This window comes from Trichoderma citrinoviride, assembly GCF_003025115.1.
Source record: "Trichoderma citrinoviride strain TUCIM 6016 unplaced genomic scaffold BBK36scaffold_3, whole genome shotgun sequence".
Taxonomy (NCBI): Eukaryota; Fungi; Ascomycota; class Sordariomycetes; order Hypocreales; family Hypocreaceae; genus Trichoderma; species Trichoderma citrinoviride.
The window spans coordinates 268469-286620 of NW_020194711.1; the positions used below are offsets into that span (position 1 = coordinate 268469).

Genomic DNA, 18152 nt, shown 5'->3' on the forward strand with positions numbered 1-18152 from the left:
AACAAAACATCATCATCTCTCGTCCCGTATATCAACTAACAAGCTAAGCAAAACAGAATCATCAGTCATAACCAGACAAACACTGAAAAACAGCGAAACAGGAAAAAAAGAGTCGTTAAAGCAACACAAAAGAAACAGATCGTCATCATCATCATCGTCGTCATGACCCATCACCACCCTCACCTCCTCCTCCGCCTCCTCTCCCTTCCCCCATCATCATCCTCATCCCTCTTCCTCCCACCATCAACAGCCTGCATCACCCCCGCCAACGGCCCGGCCAACGGGCCCGCCAACCCCGGCAGCATGTCACCACCGAGCACCTCCCCAATCACGCTCACCCAGCTCTTCCGCCCCTCCAGCACCCCCGTCACCGTCCTCACCAGCCTCTCAATCTGCTCCGGGTCCGTCCCCCCGAGCTGCCACCCGCCATGGACCTCCATGTCCCCCGGCCGCTGCGCCGGACGATGAAACTCCCCGCTCCTCGTCACGAAGCGGCTGCTCCTCCCCTGCCGGCTGCCCCCATCCAACGGCCTCCCGTGCGAATCAAACCTGTCCGGCAGAACCTCCACGTCGTCATCCGAATCATAGTGCCTGTGCCTGCGCCGCCTGCCCTCTCCATCGCGATTCGGCGAGCGATCATGCGTCGTGTCGGATGACTGCCGACGATGGCCGCTCGACCGCTTGAACTGGTTCTCGCGATACCTGTCGCTCCACTCGTCCTCGGACCCGGAAGCTTCCGACTCGGACTGCTTGGCGTCGTGCTCCTTCTTGTGCCGTATCATCGTCTTCTCGCTCGTCGGAGAAAGCGGTCCAAACGACACAGACTTTCTCCTAGTGCGAACGGGAAACCCCGGAGGCGGAATCTCGATCCTCGGCGGCGGCAGTTGCTTGAGCGGTTTTACGGCCTCTACGTTCACATGTTAGCCTTGACATGATTCTACTCAAACAAACCCTGGCTCAGATAAGCCCTGAGGGGAAAGGTGTACGATCCAACGCACCCTCAGGTTGCCCACCATTGTCATCATCATCTGGCAGACGTTCGCTTCTGGAGAGGTCACTCACTTGATCATGCGGGAAGCTGCCGTCCACCGCTGGCCCGGGAGGTGGAGGCCCCGGCGGAGGGACCAGGCCCGAAGGCGGTGGACCAGCCGGCGGAGGTGCATAGCCGGGCACTCCCGAGTTGTTGACCGGCGGCGGTCCCGGCGGCGGCGGAGGACCAGCAGGGGGCGGCGGAGGCGCATACCCGTGATAATCTTGTGGTACGTAGGGTTGGTACTCACGGGGCGGCGGCACGCTAGGGTCAGTATACGGCGTGTAGGTGTGCTCCCGCGGCGGAGCGCCGACGGGAGGGGGCATACTGGCTGGTGGGGGTCCACCGGCTGGAGGAGGAGGTCCGTTTGCGGGCGTGGTCGAGCCCGGCGTCATGGGGTAAGGGGGGTAGTAGGCACCGCCAGAGGCAGTAGGGGGCGAGTGTGGTCTGCCTTGGTCAAAGAAGCCACCGTTGTTGGGGGGAGGAACCTCGCCATAGCCTGCTCGCAAAGCTCAAGAGTAAGTCATCGTCGTCTGGAGAAAACGGCCAGTCGCCTGACAAAAACTATGAAGGGGACTGCGGGTGGGATTGGGGCTGGGGCTCGGGCTGGGGTGGGAGGGGGGATTGCTCACGTCGTCCTTGCTCATCGCGCTCCCCTGAGCGCCTCTCCTCCTCCGACCGCCGCTTCTCCCTTCTCTCGTCCCTCCGCTCCTCTCTCTTCTCTTCCCTCCGTTCGTCTCGTCGCTCCTCCCGCCTCTCCTCCTCCCTCCTCTCTCTGTCCTTGCGGTCTTTATACTCCTTAATTCCCGCTGCCGCAGCGCCCGCGGCAGCCAAGTCTCGCAACCTGCTCCTGCTCCGCTTCCTTCCGTCGTCATCGGACTCCGAGGATGATGATGGGTCTCTCCGTCTTCTCTGTCGGTTTCGCCGCCTCTCCTCGGCCTCGGACTCGTAGCCTTGGCCGGTGGGAGAGCGCGGATCGGGTGGTGGTAGGGGGTCATGCCCGTACTCAATCAAGCCTAGCCCAGGATCAGCCGCGGCCTCGGAATAAGGGGATCGGGCTCTCGACCTGCTCCTACTCCTGCTCCTGCTGACGGAGCTACGCCTATCATAGTCGCGATCATCGTCGCTGTATCCCGCCTCTCTCTCCTTCTTCTTGTCGTGGTGGTCCTTCCACACCTTGCCGGCTATGCCAGCGGCGGCGGCGCCGGCAGCAATCTCGGCGCCGCGTCGAAGCACCGACTTGCTGCGAGACCGGCTCCTGGTCCGTGACTTGGACCGCGACTTGGACTTGTCGCGGAAGTGCTTGACGAGGCCGGCGGTCGCGGCCGTGCCGATGGCCGCCTTGGCCAAGGTCGAGAGGCTGCGCTTGCGGCTGGGTCGGCGCGATCGCGAGCGCGAGCGCGAGTAGTCTTCGTCGGAGGAGTAGTACTCTCGGCCCCGGCTCCGGCCACGGCGCCTCTCCTCCTTCTCGGCCTTGCTGGCCTGGTGATACTTGACGGCGCCGGCAGCGGCGAGAGCGACGGCGGCGATGCCCAGGCCCTTCTTGAGGGCGGAGTGGCGGTCGGGGGACTCCTCGCCGTCGCCCCAGCGGTCCTCGTAGGCGCTGTGTGCGCGCCGGATGGCCTCGGTGCCGATGGCGCCCAGGGCGGCGCCGGCGAGGACCTTTTTGCCGCGGTGCTCGGGAATCTCCCCGTACTCGTTGGGGCGGCTCGAGAGCAGCGCGGTGATGCCGGCGCCGGCAAGGGCGCCCTCGGCGATGTGGCGCTTGTGGTGATCCGAGCTCTGGCTGCGGTCGCGGCGGACGGTGCGACGAGAGTAGTAGTAGTCGTCGTCGTCGCTGTGGTAGTCGTCGCCGCGGCGGCGGGCGATGCGGCGGTCGCCCTTGTGGGCGCCGATCTCGCGCCGCTCATGGCGGTAGTAGTACTCCTCGTCGTAGGGGACGCGGGCCACGTCCCGGTCGCCCTCACGCTCCCTCAGGACGATGATGTTGGGCTCCTGGCGGGGGATGACAATCTGCTGGGGCGGCGCCTCCTGGACGATGATCTTCTGGTCCGGGGCGCGCTGGCGCACGACGACGGGGGCAGAGCCGCGCTCGGGCTCGTGGTAGTACTCCGTCTCCTTGCGGTAGCGCTCGACCTCGTGGCCGTGGGCGTCGTCGAAGCGCTCCTCGACCCTCTTCTCGACGCGGAGGTCGTCCTCGTGGTGGCGAGGGCGCCGCTCCCAGTCGCGGTCGTCGCGGCGCTCGACATCGCGCTCGTAGAAGACGGTGCGGGAGCGGTCCTGCTCGACGTCGAGGGCCGAGCGAGGCCGGTCCGGGACGTAGGCGCGGTCCCGGCGCTCATAGTCGACATAGTCGTTGGCAGGGCCCGAGTAGCGCGAGCGCCGCTCGTCGTCCATCTCGATAAACTTCTCGGTGCGGTCGTATCGCTCGACGCGCGGCTCCTTGACTTTGTAACGGGTTACGGTGGTGGCCTTGAATCGCTCGTCGTCAGACTCACTGTCGCGGCGCTCTCGATAGACCCGGGTGGTTCTATAGTCGGCCATTGCTCAAGCCCAACACAGCCCGACGCTTTCTCTCTTCCTCTCTCTCTCTCTCTCGTTCTGTCACCTTCTACTCTCTCTCACAGTGTCTATTCAAGTCTTTCCGCTTCTGCCGCTTCTGCCGTAGACGTCACTCTCAGGCGATGAGATCTGATGGATATGTATGTACGTATGTACCAAAAGGCGATGAGACGGGGAGAACTGACTGAAAGGCAGCCAGGCAACCAGGACGGCGGCACAGTAAATACAGTATAGGATGATCCGGGAGGCTGAAGAAGCACAAACAAGGAGGGGTAAGTTAAACAGTATTCGAGTGGTGGGAGAGGTCAAGGTAGAAGGGCGAATATGACGCAGAAGAGTCGCAGAAGGCCGAGGAACCCCTGCCTGTAATAGGGCTTCTTTGGGCGGTCGAGTCTGAGGGCGGCACCAACGGGGGACACGATGCAGGATAACGTCAGGACAGTACCAATAGCGGGCCTTTTTTTCTTCTTGTCTCTCCCGGTCTCTGCGAAGTGGGCAGCTGATGACGATGTTTCATTGGGGAGGAGAGAGGCCAGAAGCAAGAGACCGCAGCGAGGGAGGGGGGACGGCTGACTGGCAGAGAGGCCTTGTGAGCCAGCCTAACGGGCAGGCTAGACAGGGCCCTGGCAGGGCTAAAATGCGCGAACGAAGCTGCGAGAAGATGTCTGGGCGCCTCTGTGCCCGGGTCATGTCGGCGTTTGTTCCCTGTCAGCTCGGGCAACTCTCGTGGTTGAGGTTGGAGCTGTCGTCGACGGCAGTTGTTGAAGCAGCAGTCGAGATTGTTGTGATGCCTGTTGTTTTGTCTCGTCTGCCGTGCCATCTCTCGAGAGCCTCACTTCCCCCCCCTCTATATTCACTGTCGATGATCACCATCACCATCGCCATCGCCATCACCATCTTCTTCCTCCCTCCACAGTGTCTTCCAACACGGTACGCCTGTTAGTAAACCACTCCTCCCCCCCTCCCCCCTCCAAGCCCAGCCCATCAACCAGCTGGTCACCTGCATGAAACGAACCTGCAAAGTACATGTAGTAAACGAGCACCGCCTTGTGACCAGGCAGAAGCGGCAGCGCGTGTGGCGCGGGGCCTCACCAAAAAAGGCTGCAGGACTCGCGCTCATTCTCCTGCATTCTTGCATCTCACGAGGGATGGATGGGGGGTCCCCTGGGCTGGGCTTGTTGGGCTCGAACATGAAGGGACCAAAAGAGATCGGGTCGTTGCAGAGCTTTCTCGCAGATTCTTCTGTACTGCGACAGGAAGAGACGAACTCCCCCCCTTTCTGCGTTGCTCCCTCTTCATCCCTCTTGGCATGATAGCACAGCACATGTGAATGGGTGCGGTGACACCGCCTCAGCCTCACTTCACTTCCGCTGCTCTCCATCCATCCATCTGAACCAAACAAAATCGTCTTCCTTTTTCTTTCCTCTGTCCACTCCTGTTCCGTCCCGCCGGCATGCCGTGCTTCTCTGCACCCGACGTCACGCGCCAGGCACACAGAACCCGACAAGTGAACATTCCATGGTGTTGGACAGCATCCAGCTGCGCTCAAGTGCCCAAACCTGTCCCTCCCACCCACAACCGCAAGCCATTCCCGCACTAGATCAGAGAGGAATTTCCCGTCTCAGCGCTTCTTCCACGTTCTACTAACCAACGTCCGCCCACTCACGACCCGGTGCCTGAAGCCTCAGTGACAGCACTAAAAAATACAAAGCAAAAAGCGGGATTTAGAGGGGGGAAATTGTTGGAAGAGGGGAAAAGGCGCAGCGGAAGATGTCGTCATAGCTCGGGAATTAGGCCAACTCGGCCCACCAAGGCTAGAACCTTTGAACCTGAAAATCGCTGAACCACGATTCTCCATTCATGCCCAGTCATCATGTTCATGCATGGAAGAGCTGCATGTCTGGTTGCCAGTTGCCAGGGCATCAAGCGAAGAAAAAAAATCACCGAGAGAACGAGCAACTGCCGAGATCAAGGAACTGTTCTGTTTATGACGCCTCTTTCGGCGAATGCCGACTTGGCTCGCCTATCCACCTATGTCCGTTCCGATTCGCACACAACTACTACCGAAAACTGCCATGTCAATCACTGACTTTGAGCGTAACTCAGCCTTTCGGAAAGCCGGCGCTTGTGCCATATTACATACATAGCTTAGCCTGTCCCTTGCAGCTTACAGATGACAGCCGAACGGAATCTGCCAATGCCGGCCGACCTGAGCTCGGTAACACCGTCAACATGGACGGGCTAGCCGCCGTATATCATCGAGTTCAGTAAGGTATCTAACGAACAGAGTCCCAATTTCTATCCCATGTATATACATGCTGCGGCTTTGAGCATTGTGCAAGTAAGAATGCCAAACGAGGAAATGCAAAAGAAAAAACAGAAGCCAAGAACCAACGACGCCCGTGACCCAAGCTGAGGATTTGAAATCATATACACTGCTCCCGCCTCACACAGGCCTCATAACGATACCCCCTAATCATCATACTCGTGCTTGTTGCCCAGGACGCCCACGCCGCCGTTGCTCCGCCGCCTCTTGCCAATGACCTCGCGCACCCAATCGCTCAGCGTGAACCCCCAGTGGCCCGCCACCATGACGCCGCTGAAGACGTTGACGAGCTTGAGCAGAAAGGCGAAGAAGCCTTGGCGCCTCTCATCCACGACCAGCATGATGGGCTCGATGTCGTACTTGAAGAAGATGCCCGGCACCTGGTGGTCCGAGATGGTCTTGCTCTGCTCCGTGACGGCGTACTGGTTGGTGTTGACAAAGCGGTTGCTGGTCGTGTAGACGGTGGGGACGACGGAGAGGTAGTACTGGAACTTGTGGAAGTGGACAATGGCCGTGTTGACGGTGCGGTCGAGGGGGTTGATCAGCGACGGGTAGAAGGGGCCGTACGACAATTCCGAGATGATGTGAGAAAAGTTGAATTCTAATGACGCGAGTTAGAGGTGGTGCTTAGGTTCGTTCATGAGGCTGAGAGGGACACATACTGTCATGGTCCAAGTGATCGCCAATCCCGCTGTAGCCGTGGCCTCGGGCCGTGATGTGGAAATCGCCCTGCACCTTGTTCAGGTCCAGGCTGCCGTACATGCGGCAGCTGTCCGGCCTGCCCCTCGGCTTCGGCGTCTTGGCCCACTTGGCCTTTTTGCGACTGAGGGACACGATGTCGTGAACGTGCTCCTCGCCGAAGCCCTCGTCGTGCGAACCGTGCCAGCCCGCGCCCGTGTCCAGCTTGCCGTTCTCGTTCTTGCCGAGGCGGTGCACGCCCTTTGCGTCCACCCACTGCTCCCAGGACGTGGCGTCGCGGGTCAGCTTGTCGCCGGCGAGGATCCTATCGCCCGACGCGTCCTGCACGTTGACGTGCAAGTCGGCGCAGTTCATCTTGACCACGACGTCGAGGTTGATCTGCATGTCGTGCCCGATGCCCTTTTCGACGGCAAACGTGTGGTGCTCGGTGCCGCGCCACCAGCGGGCAATCTCGGACCACAGGAAGATGCTGGAGATGAGGAGCATGGCGACGGTCCATTTGCCGCCGCCCGCTGTCTTTGTCACATACTGAGGCTTCGCCTTGGCTGTAGCAAGAGATGTGTTAGCCGATCCCTCGATCTTCAATGGACAGCATGGGTAAGGTAAGGTATATAGCTAAAGTAGCCCGAGGGTCATGTCGTACGGAATGCATCAAAGGCGCTGACGATGCTGCCCTTTGCGCCAAAGTCGTCCTCGTTCAGCCCCTGCTTCTCGAAGCTGTCCATTGTGGGAGGAGCTGGTGTAAAATCCGAAAGTCTCTTTGCAAAAGAAAGATCTATACCGCACAAAGGATAATCATTGGGTGACGACTGGAGAAGCAGCAGTTGAGACAGGTCCCAAGCTCAGACGATTGAGTGGCCGAGCTACAGCTTGATACTACTATCACTCCGTAGTCGCAACCGTCATTCCAGAGCGGCCGCACCGTGCCGACAGCAGCTCAATTCGATGCAATGCAGGCGCGCGCAGATTCAGAACCGAGAGTCGGCCTCAAGTAGGACCTTCTGACGTCGTGGCGGGCAGCGGCGCATGCAGTTACATGCGATGATGGTGATGCTTCGAACCTTGAATCAGCATACTAAGAAGCTGGACACGTCTCCAATTCGAGGCCCCTGCCGTTCAGGGCCCACGGTGATTGGTACAGATGGGCTGCGACCGGAATATCGGCGGCCCGCGAGGTTCTGGAACGGCCAACGGCATGCGAAACCGCCCAGGATGTTTAGGTCTGAAAAATTGGGGGCCCATTTGAATGAATGAGAGAAGGGGCGAGAAATGCTGCAGATGTCAGACTCGAGCTGGCTGTTGGCCTGTGAATGCCATTCGTTTGCATTGTGTTGCAGTCGCGTTGATGCTTGGATTATTGAATGACTCCATTTGGAATATCTGCCTTTGAGTTGCCTAATACCTAAGAATGCGTCTTATTCTCTACTCTAGACAAAGTATTTCCATGTCCACCACGCTCGACTGCATCGCACCAGCAGCCGGCTCCAACAAAAACAAGCCACAGGGCTGGCCGCTTGAGCCGGATTGACGAGCACAGACCAGAAAATTCCATGTCGGACGGCTAGAGGCGCAGGAACCCTTGAAGCAGGGCGGGTCGACGCCTGGGGCCCGGGGCCTTGAAGCGCCAAGCAGGCGGGAGGTCGGTGCAGCAAATCAGGTGTTTTGATCGTGCTGGCGGGATCTCGTGGCAGCGGGCTGGATCAGCGGGCCAAGAGATGCGATCAGTTGCCGGGATCAGGACACTTTTGCGCTTTAGTACGGTAGATGTCAGTAGACTTGGTTGATTGTGATAAGAGTTCATTTTCGTGTAGAGTAATAACATGCTGACAGAAAGGCGTTTGATGCCGTGATTGTGACGATGCTGTGCTGGGCTGCTTACTCCCGCCCGAGTCGTCTCTCGTCGTTGCTGCATACGAGCATCCACGGGCGTATCCAAAAATAGGCGGCCAATCCATGCACCCCGGAATGATGGGCAAGCCGAACAGAGGTATTAATTGCAGTCTCTTGTATTGTAGACTGAGGGCATCATCAACGAGGCAGAACTGCATCTGAATATGTAGTGATCTGTTTAACCACTTTATCTGGCTCAAGCACTGCCCACCACTGGTCGTATACGCTGGTCCCCTCATTCCGGACTGCGTCGTCTCAGCGATTGATGGGTGGGATCTTCGGCGCTTGTATCCGTATTGCCAGGGTGCTCAACTCCACGGACAACGTCATCAATCCGTGGGGAAATACGGAAACCCAAGCCAAGATATGTTGTACGATGGTTGTTGGCAATGACGAGTCCCCAGAATACAGTCTCTGGTTGCCTCGAATATCGAGGGAGCCAACATGTAGCATCGAGTAGTATCAATATACTGCATGCCAGCCAGAAGCGTAGTCCCAGTGATGCCCTCAACGCATTTACCCGGCCACCCCCCAGCCCCAACCCCAAGGCATGGCATGCCCAAACAAGTCTCAAATAAGTATCCCTTGCGCGCGTCTGCAGTGCAGAGTAACCTGCAGCAGCATGCCAGATGCCCGTCCCAAACAAAACTGCCCACTCCCGTCCCCTCTGTTCCCATTATCCAGTCCTCAGAACTTCCTAGCGCCAGCACCGTCACCAATTTTTGCGCCACCGCTCCAGTTTATTCTCACCCAGAAGTCCGAGAGCCTGGCAACTGAGCAGCCAGAATCCAACCAAATCGGCCCTGCATCACTCACGCTTCACACAAGAAACAAGCACTGACTTGCACTTGCGGACCCCCTTGTTTTGACGTACTGTACTGTATTGTCCTGCGCTCTTTTTCAAGTTTACCCGTCTTCCTGGGTTTGCCGCTTCACATCACTTCTCTCTCTCTCTCTCAAACATCCTCAACATCCATTCTTTCATTCCTCTTCTGCTCGGAAATCGAAAAAGACTCGCCTCGCCGTAGCGACATCGTCAACAGCAGCGGAGGAACTCCCGCCTCTCCATCGACTCTCGCTTCTTCCTCCCTCGCTCGCTTATCGTTTTCCGTCTCTGAACCCGCCCGGGCATTTTACTACGTAACCGCTTATTCACCCGTTCACGAAATCGCATCGCATCGCATCGCATCGTATCGCATCGTATCGCATCGCACCGTCCACGATCGCCCATTGCCATCGTTGCCTCGTTTGCTTGCTCGAGTTCGCGCTCACGTGGGGACCTTTCACTGCGGTTGGCGCTTGGACGACACGACACTCCAACTTCTGTCCTCTTCATCGTTTTCCCCCCCAGACCTGGCGTCGCCAGTATGAGATCCTTCGTTCGGCCGGGCGCCCTGGCTGCCCTTGTAGCTGCGGCAGATGTCGCCGTCGCACAGCAGAGCCCGTTTTCCATCGCATCAACCAGTGAGCATGCCCCCCTTCGTTTCTGATAATGATGATGATGACTCTGTGGCTAATCTCGCTCTGCTTCCTCTCTCCCCTCCCCCTAGGCGACATCAAAAAGACAGCAGCCACCGTCGCCTGGGATATGCTCCAGTACTACCATGGCAATGAATCCGGCCAGACGCCCGGTATCCTGCCTGGCCCTCCGCCTGCTGGCGATTACTACTGGTGGGAGGGCGGCGCAATGTGGGGGACGCTCATCGACTACTGGTACCTCACGGGAGACACGACGTACAACGACCTCACCATGCAGGCCATCCAGTGGCAGACGGGGCCCGACGACGACTTCCAGCCGCCCAACGTCACGCTGTCGCTGGGCAACGACGACCAGGGCTTCTGGGGCATGACGGCCATGCTGGCTGCCGAGGAGAAGTTCCCAGACCCTCCGGCCGACAAGCCGCAGTGGCTGGCCCTCGCCCAGGGCGTCTTCAACACGCAGGCCAGTCCCGAGCGTCACGACGACACGTGCGGCGGTGGTCTCCGCTGGCAGATTCCTCCCACAAACCCGGGATACAGCTACAAGAACAGTAAGCGCGAGATATGGAGTCTGTGAGGTGGTGGCATATACGATCATGGCGGCTAACACTCATCTCTCAGGCATTGCCAACGGCTGCTTCTTCAACTTGGGCGCACGCCTGGCTCGATACACGGGCAACACGACATACTCGGACTGGGCCGAGGACACGTGGGACTGGATGGTCAAGGTCGGGTTCCTCAACAACGATACCTATGCCATCTACGACGGCGCCGACGTGTCCAACAACTGCACGCAAATCAACAAGGCCGAGTTCTCGTACAACAACGCGGTGTGGACTCTCGGGGCGGCCTACATGTACAACCGCGTACGTCTTTTGTCTTGATACTGAACGTTCTTTCTGATCACTGAAAGCTAACTCGCTCTGCAGACCAACAGTGCCACGTGGAAGAGTCGACTCGAGAAGCTGGTCGACCACGGCCTCGAGACCTTCTTCCCCGACGGCATCGCCTACGAGCCGTCGTGCGAGGGCGTCGGTACCTGCTCCACGGACATGCTGTCGTTCAAGGGCTACATCCACCGCTGGTATTCCACCATGACGCAGCTGGCGCCCTTCATGGCGCCCAAGGTGCTGCCCGTGCTCAAGACGTCGGCCGAGGCGGCCATCAAGCAGTGCACGGGCGAGCCGCTGGGGCGGCAGTGCGGCTTCAAGTGGAACACGGGCAAGTACGACGGTAGGACCGGTGCCGGCCAGGAGATGAACGTCGTGGGCGCCGTGTCGTCGCTGCTCATCAACGAGGCCGCCGTGCCGGTCACGGGTGACTCGGGCGGCACGTCCAAGGGCAACCCCAACGCGGGCAGCAAGCCCAACAGCTTCCAGCGGCCGGAGACGCCGGTGACGACGGGCGACAAGGCTGGGGCGGGCATCATCACGCTCATCATCATCGGGTCGCTGTGTACGACCCTCACCTGGATGAGTATCGGTGCCTGAGGTAGCATTTTTCCCGACTTTTTCTTTTTCTGTGTGACATTTGATGAAAACAAGATTCATGACGGGATCGCAGCCAAATGTTTGGCTGGACAGCCCATTCCGTCTGGTGTTCCGGTTGGCTATCAGGAGGGGCGGACTGGAATCGCTTTACCATTTGATATCTGGCGTTGGCGGATGTGTTATTAGGATCATTTAGCATTGTCTTTTGTTTGGTTTGTTTTTCTTCTCAGCTGCTCTTCTATCATCTGCTAGATGGCAGGATAAATATTGATTTGAGTGGCCGAGGCCTCATCGTTTCAAAGGAAAGATGGGAGGAGCACACGTCTAGGATAAAGACGAATATACCTGTAACGCTGGGACAGTTCTTTCAATCTCGTTCGATATTTCGAAGTGACAACTCATGTCTGATACACTGAAAGTGGCACTCATGTCCGTTTCTGTGTAACAAAATTCAAACGATCAAAGTTCCTTTAACGCAAGAGACGCGGACAAAAGCTGACAAGATACTCGAAACCGATCATGAAAGAGATGGATCGACGTCGGAGCTCCGGAGGAAGTGGACTGCCGTTGAAAACCCCCCCTGTCCATCACGAATCCCGCAGCCCACGCATATACGTCATCACTGCATGTGAACTCGTACGTACAATGCGCAATCTTGCAATTGGAATTGGTCGAATGCTGATGAGGGAATTGCCCATGTTTTAGTCATGTTCGTGATGCAAGATGCGCAGAATAGTATCTGGACCATGGCTGGGGAGGATGAGAGAAATAAAGGGAACTATGGCGAATCTGCAACGCGGTGAAGCCGATGCGACGATGACATGCTTGCGTCTTCGATTCGGTATCCCAGGTTCAGTCAGTCAGTCAGCCAGTCAGTCAGCCAAGCCCAGCAATGAAAAGCCTCTACAGAAAACCGGCAAAAACGTCCCAACACATTGAGCAACAGCGCGGAAACAAGCTTCCAAGCCTTTGTTGAAAAGGCGTCGAAGCCACGAGGTAGGTAGGTAAGGTAAGTTGGCGACCGACGTCCCCCGGGCCGAAAGAAAAGGAAACGCTTTTCCAAAGAAAGTAGATAGAAAGTTTCAAAAAGAGGAAGAATGGCTACTACTACTACTATTACCTAGCCCCCTTGCATTGGACAGCTTTGTGCTCATGTGGCCATGCCAATGCTTAATGACGCAAGCGAGGCAAGCAAAGCTCACCAGTTACAGTAACGCCCCTGATGCTGTAAGGGGCAAAGGCAAACACTGCACGATGAAGAAAGCAGCTGGAGCTTGGAGGAGCCAGAAAAGACCCAATTGCACCTTGTGATGATGCCACTGGCGTTGGTTGGTCGGGCCACCTGCTGTGCAATTTTTTCCTACCTACTTACCTAGGCTTACATAAGGCACGTGGTCTGTGTCGTAGGGAAGATGATGGAATATGGAATGACTGATGGGCTCATAGCTGATGAGTGACTGACTCCTTACAAAGTATGTACTCAAGGTACGAACTCGGTAATGATGTTGTGCTTCGAAGAGGCCACGTACAAGTGTGTCGTTTTACGCATGGAAAAAAGGGGTCTCGTGGGCTCAATTGCAGCATCTGTTTGGACATGCTCAAATCCACGCGTAACGTAACAACCTCCCCCCTAACAGAAGCTGCAAGATGAACCCAATTTTGCCAATGAATCTCCCAATGTCAATGTCCCTTCTCGCCAAAAGGGAAATCCAATGAAACGCCCCACGAGCAAATTCAACCATCCCCGATCCCAATTCCCATTACCTACAACAAACTCTGCCAGGGCCCGCGTGACGCACGCCATCGGGTCACCAGAGGCACCGAGCAGGTCTAGTAGTTGGATTAGCGGGCTCCCCTGAGAAAAGCCGCTGCAAGGCGCTGTGAGGCGGTTCGCTGAGCTCCGGTCGGATCTGGCCACCTGGGACTCGCATCACCTACTTCTACCTTTGAAGTACTTGAGATCGCGTATTGAAGTCGCCATTGTGCAGGTAGATGTGCTGTATCTTCAGAGCGGGAGGGGCGCCCCCTCTTGTCCAATTGCGCACCTGAGAAGCCCAAAACTCAACGCGAGTGGCTGGAAAAAAAGCTGCAACCTTGGATTTCAGTGGACCGAGCTCCATCCTCCCAGTCCCTCTTCAGCATAGCGTTTTGCGGGGGAAAAAATTGAAGAGAAAAAAAAAGAAAAAGAAAAGAAAAGAAAAAAAGCCCGAGGCCGAAGCAAAGCAACAGCTCAGAGAAAAATCCTGGTCTGGTGAGCACGGGGTTCGAAAGTGGATTCTTCAATGGAATTGGATCAGCAGAAAATCAGGGCGGAAGCGGAGCCCAGGGGCAAAGAGAAGGAGCTTAGTAGCTGGAGCAGAAGACCAAAGAAGCTGAGAAAGAAAAAATTAATTTTTTTTTCTTCTCTTTTCTAACGGCGTTGGTTTGACGTTGTATTGTATTAGTCAATGGCTTCGTGCTGCTAGTCCCGGTCTGGTCTTTGTTTGGGTCTGGTGACTGAACTCTGTGTAAAGGTTTGAGGCTGCCCTGCACGCTTGTTGCCTGTGTGACCTTGATGGGCTGTCATATAAGAGGTGCGAGGGCCCTTCGTGGGACCTCCTGCTGTTCACCTGGACACTTGCTGAAGAATTGAATCCAATATCTTGCTACGAACAATCTGAGCTTATTCATAAACGTCAAGAACGTCTCGTACAAACTCAACTCGACTCGATTTACACACACACACACACACAACTCAACCCATACGCAGTCACCTACATACAAAATCTCTACTCCACCACTTCCTACATCAGAATCTCCCAAGATTCCTACAACCTACAAACAAACAAACAAACCATCACAAAAACACAACCGCCACAATGTTGGTCAAATACATCTTCACCGAGTCCGCCCCCTCCCAGACAAACTACTTCCGCGGCGGCCGCGGCGGCGCAGGCAACATCGTCCGCACCTCTTCTCTCCCCTCCACAGCAACCTCCGCAGCCTCAACAACCACCACAACAACAACCACAACAGCTTCACCATCCTCGGCAGTGCCCCGGCATCTGCCCAACCAGCGCTTCTTCTCCGGCATTGGAGGCGCGGGCAACGTCCACCAGGGCGCCGAGCTGCAGTCCGCTCTCCTGGACTCCCTCGAGACGAGCAGCGCCCACAACCCGGAGGTTGGTCACGTCGGACGCGGCGGCGCGGGCAACGTCTACAGCAGCAACGGCCGCCGTAAGACGAGCGATGCCGGCAGCAGCATCTCGAGCGTCAATAGTGTGGCCAGCTCGGTGAGCGACAAGGCAAAGGTGTGGGCGTCGCGAGTGAGCGGTGCGTTTGCTCGCAAGTAGAACGGGGCATCTTTTCACTTTTTTTTGAAGAGAGGTAATGGAGGAGAAAAGAAAACGGTGGACGTTATGGATTACGACAATTATGATTATACCCCTCGCCTTATTCATGGGCTTTATTCTGGGATTCTGATGGGAGTTTTGGTATTGATTTGGAACGGAAGCGACAAAGCAAGCTGTCGGATTGGATTCGACGCAACGGTGCTTTCAATCGCGTGAAAAGTATCAGGGAAACGGGTTATACTAGGCTACTGTAATGGTTAATAAGAGACACCCTACTTGCTCTTCAATTACTCGATTCTCATGTGTGATGCTCAACAATGTTTACCAGTTGAAAGGACGAGCATCACCAAATCTACACGCACGGTAACACAACCAACCAAATCAACAGCCAGCCCCTCGCTCAAACCCCCTTCCCCCCTGTGACACAACTCCAATCAAACGTACACTACGTGCAATTTCAAAACACACAAAAAGAAGAAAAGAAAAAGAAAGGAGAGAGAGAGAGAGGCCTAAAAAAAGAAAGAGTTTGATTTCGCCCGGGCTCGAACCGGGGACCTTTTCGGTGGTGTCAACAAAGAGCTTGTTAACGAAATGTCATGACCAACTAGACCACGAAACCAATTTCTCATGCCTCGCCATTGTTGACGAGGCGCGCGATGCTGTGATGCCGGCACTCAATGCGCTTACAAACCTTGTAGCCCGACTTGACACAATCTATGAGCAAAGAGAGGTAGTGTCCGCATCGTGGGAAGAGGCAACCTATAAGAACAAGACAACATAGCAGGAAGAGTAGAAAGACACCGCATGGTAGAAAGAGACAACTTTGAAGAAAGGGGTAGGTAACATGAGAAAGAGACAAAGTCAACTCAACAACAACACCCTTCATTATGAGACAACCACCCCATTGCATTACATCAATTTGGCCCCCGCCCCCCTAATCAACTGTCAACTGCAAAATCGGGGTATCATTAGGCCTTCTCTTCATCTATCAGACAAAGTTCCCTACAACTCCCTCGTCTAATGCCCGCTCGCTTGCTCCTAGCAAAACAACACGAAACAAGTAAAGACACCCTCCTCCCATTTCTTTGTATCATAAGCCAAGTTCTGTCTTTTTTTTTTTCGTTTCGTGACAATAACAGGTGAAAAGAGAAGATTAGTGTACACCACCTATACCCCCGTCAACATCATCATCATCAGTCTAGCCTCCTCAGTTTTTCGGTTTTTTCTTTTTTTCTTCTTTCCTTTTCTCTATCATCTTGCACTGGTCTTCGTCGTTCCATTTCTCAGCCTTCTATGCTTGTGAAGCAGCTTCGCCAGTCCTGCCGTGTGAGCCTCTAGAGAAATGTTCATAGTACGTAACCAAAGCAGCAGACTTGCAAAGACTCTCGCTCGCCTCTATGCCGATACGCCCGCTCCAATTCGTAAATCATGTAAACTTCGTGTGGATAATGTCCGGATTCTCATGCCAGTCGTCAATGCTCACCAGCATCTACATGTTCGTCAGTAACAACACAAATCAAAATCCTCAGACAGGGGAGCCACTCACCTTGCGGAAGGTGCTCAAGCCCGCGAGAATACTTCCTCCAATCCAGGTAGAGTACTTGCGCTCCGGCGGCGCAAAGATCTTTATCCTCATGTCCTTGACGGCCAGCTTCTGCAGCTCCGTCAACAGCCGGTCACCAAAGCCCTTTGTCAGCGTGCTGCCTCCAGACAGGACAATGTTGCTGTAAAGCGACTTTCGAAGGTCCAGGTCGGTGCGGCTGATGGCGTCCACCACGATCTGGTGCACGCCGGGATACTCCTGGCCGATGATTTCGGGATCAAACAAAATCTCCGGAGCTCTGAATCGCTCAGCGCCAATCTACCAGAAGAGTCAGCGTCCGCAGAATTGCACAAGTTACCATCGCCAAACTCGCCTTTAGCTTGTGCCCGTCTGGCAGCACGTATTCCGCAAACTTGCTTTCGTTGGGCTTCACTCCAATCCAGTCTCTCTCCTCCTTCTTCGGATCATGCGCCACATAGGACACGCTTTCTTTAATCAGCCGAACCACCTCCTTCTCCGCGCTCGTGTGGAAGATGTAGCCGCTCTTGCGTAGCAGCGTCTGCAGATACTCCGTCACGTCTCGACCTGCGACGTCGATGCGCTGTATGCTGCTGGGCATGGCAAAGCCCTCGTACACGGGCACCGCATGCGACACGCCGTCGCCCGAGTCAAGCACGATGCCCGTCGTCCGTCCGCTGGCGTATAGCGACAGCACCGCCTGGATCGACGTGTGCAGCGCGGGCACGTTGAACGTCTCAAACAGGATCTGCGCCGCCGTGTCGCGGTTGCTCCGGGGATTCAGGGGAGGCTCTGTCAACAGAACTGGGTGCTGCGGGTGACATGTCAGCGCCGTCTCTCGTCGTCAAAACACGGCTGCATCACGCGCAGCAAACCACACAAGACAAACAAACCTCCTCGCTCAGCGTCTTGAGCCCCTCGCCATACACGTACTCCCAGATCCGCTCCATGTCGTCCCAGTCGGTCACGACGCCGTGCTCCAGCGGGTAGTGGATCTTAAGCAGGCCCCTCAGCTCGTTGGAGGCCTTGTTCCCTATAAACAGGTCGCCCTCCAGCGCGCCGGCCAGGACGCGCAGGTGCTTCGGCCGGCCGACCCACGAGGGGAAGAAGCACTTGGGCAGGTCCTCGCCCGCGAAGCCCGCGCGGATGGTGCCTGAGCCGTTGTCCAGCACAATCGGGGCATTGTGCAGTATTTCCGTCATTTTCGCGTCCCTGAGCCCGAGTCCGGAGATGCTGTTCGCAGCCGCGTCGTTGCCGTCGTCCTCCGCGGTGCCTCGCCCGTTTCGTCTCGGCGGTCGAGCTGCCCCCCTTTGTGTGGTGTGGTGTCGTTGTTTGCTGCTGCAACGGGGTTTCGTGTCCGACGCAGAATTGCCTCTGCCTGTGCTTGCCCAGCCTCAAATCACACCGTCCGCAGCATTGGGCAGGGTCACTGAGAGCCTTTCGGTAGCCGTACGCTCAGCCCTGGGTATACAGACGCAGCCTTGGGTAGCCTCGTCGGATCTCACGAAATCGTCGGGTCTGGAGTTGTGGTCGAGGGTGATTGGCCATTGCATCTTCTCGCACCGTCCACATGGAGCTGAGCTTAGCAGTACCAGCCACACCTAAAATCCCACCAACTGCCCCCCAATCTTCCCCCAATTCCCACTCAATGCATCAGCCACACCCGCATCACGTGGGGCTCTGTCTCGATAAGGTAAGGCATGCCCGATAAGCAGCTGTGGCGCCTCAGGCAGGAAGCGCAAAAGGTTGTGGCCACAGGTTAAAGTGGTTTCGCGTTCATCGC

The 18152-nt window shown here is 56.5% G+C and overlaps 5 protein-coding genes and 1 non-coding gene across 6 annotated transcripts; 2 read left to right on the plus strand and 4 right to left on the minus strand.

Annotated features, from left to right (window-relative positions):
• Positions 1–179: 179 nt before the first annotated feature.
• BBK36DRAFT_1138605 (hypothetical protein) lies at positions 180–3574 on the minus strand (the record flags this gene model as incomplete). The annotated part of the gene is made up of 4 exons (XM_024893250.1): positions 180–887; positions 999–1028; positions 1063–1529; positions 1663–3574. The coding sequence occupies 4 exons, from the start codon at positions 3572–3574 to the stop codon at positions 180–182; spliced, it is 3117 nt and encodes a 1038-aa protein (XP_024751808.1).
• A 2490-nt stretch (positions 3575–6064) lies between these two features.
• BBK36DRAFT_1156751 (DUF1692-domain-containing protein) lies at positions 6065–7342 on the minus strand (the record flags this gene model as incomplete). The annotated part of the gene is made up of 3 exons (XM_024893951.1): positions 6065–6519; positions 6581–7162; positions 7261–7342. The coding sequence occupies 3 exons, from the start codon at positions 7340–7342 to the stop codon at positions 6065–6067; spliced, it is 1119 nt and encodes a 372-aa protein (XP_024751809.1).
• A 2532-nt stretch (positions 7343–9874) lies between these two features.
• Positions 9875–11476, plus strand: BBK36DRAFT_153570 (glycoside hydrolase family 76 protein; the record flags this gene model as incomplete). Its single annotated transcript, XM_024897615.1, has 4 exons — positions 9875–9971; positions 10058–10537; positions 10608–10852; positions 10916–11476. 4 exons carry the CDS (start codon positions 9875–9877, stop codon positions 11474–11476), a joined length of 1383 nt encoding a protein of 460 aa, XP_024751810.1.
• Positions 11477–14334: 2858 nt separating this feature from the next.
• BBK36DRAFT_1138608 (hypothetical protein) lies at positions 14335–14808 on the plus strand (the record flags this gene model as incomplete). Its single annotated transcript, XM_024893251.1, has 1 exon — positions 14335–14808. The coding sequence occupies one exon, from the start codon at positions 14335–14337 to the stop codon at positions 14806–14808; it is 474 nt and encodes a 157-aa protein (XP_024751811.1).
• Positions 14809–15335: 527 nt separating this feature from the next.
• On the minus strand, positions 15336–15427 carry BBK36DRAFT_t59. Its single transcript has one exon. It is a non-coding gene; the product is annotated as a tRNA-Val (tRNA).
• Positions 15428–16234: 807 nt separating this feature from the next.
• On the minus strand, positions 16235–17571 carry BBK36DRAFT_1166404 (Actin/actin-like protein; the record flags this gene model as incomplete). Its single annotated transcript, XM_024894909.1, has 4 exons — positions 16235–16297; positions 16355–16669; positions 16725–17180; positions 17263–17571. The coding sequence occupies 4 exons, from the start codon at positions 17569–17571 to the stop codon at positions 16235–16237; spliced, it is 1143 nt and encodes a 380-aa protein (XP_024751812.1).
• Between the last annotated feature and the right edge of the window lie 581 nt (positions 17572–18152).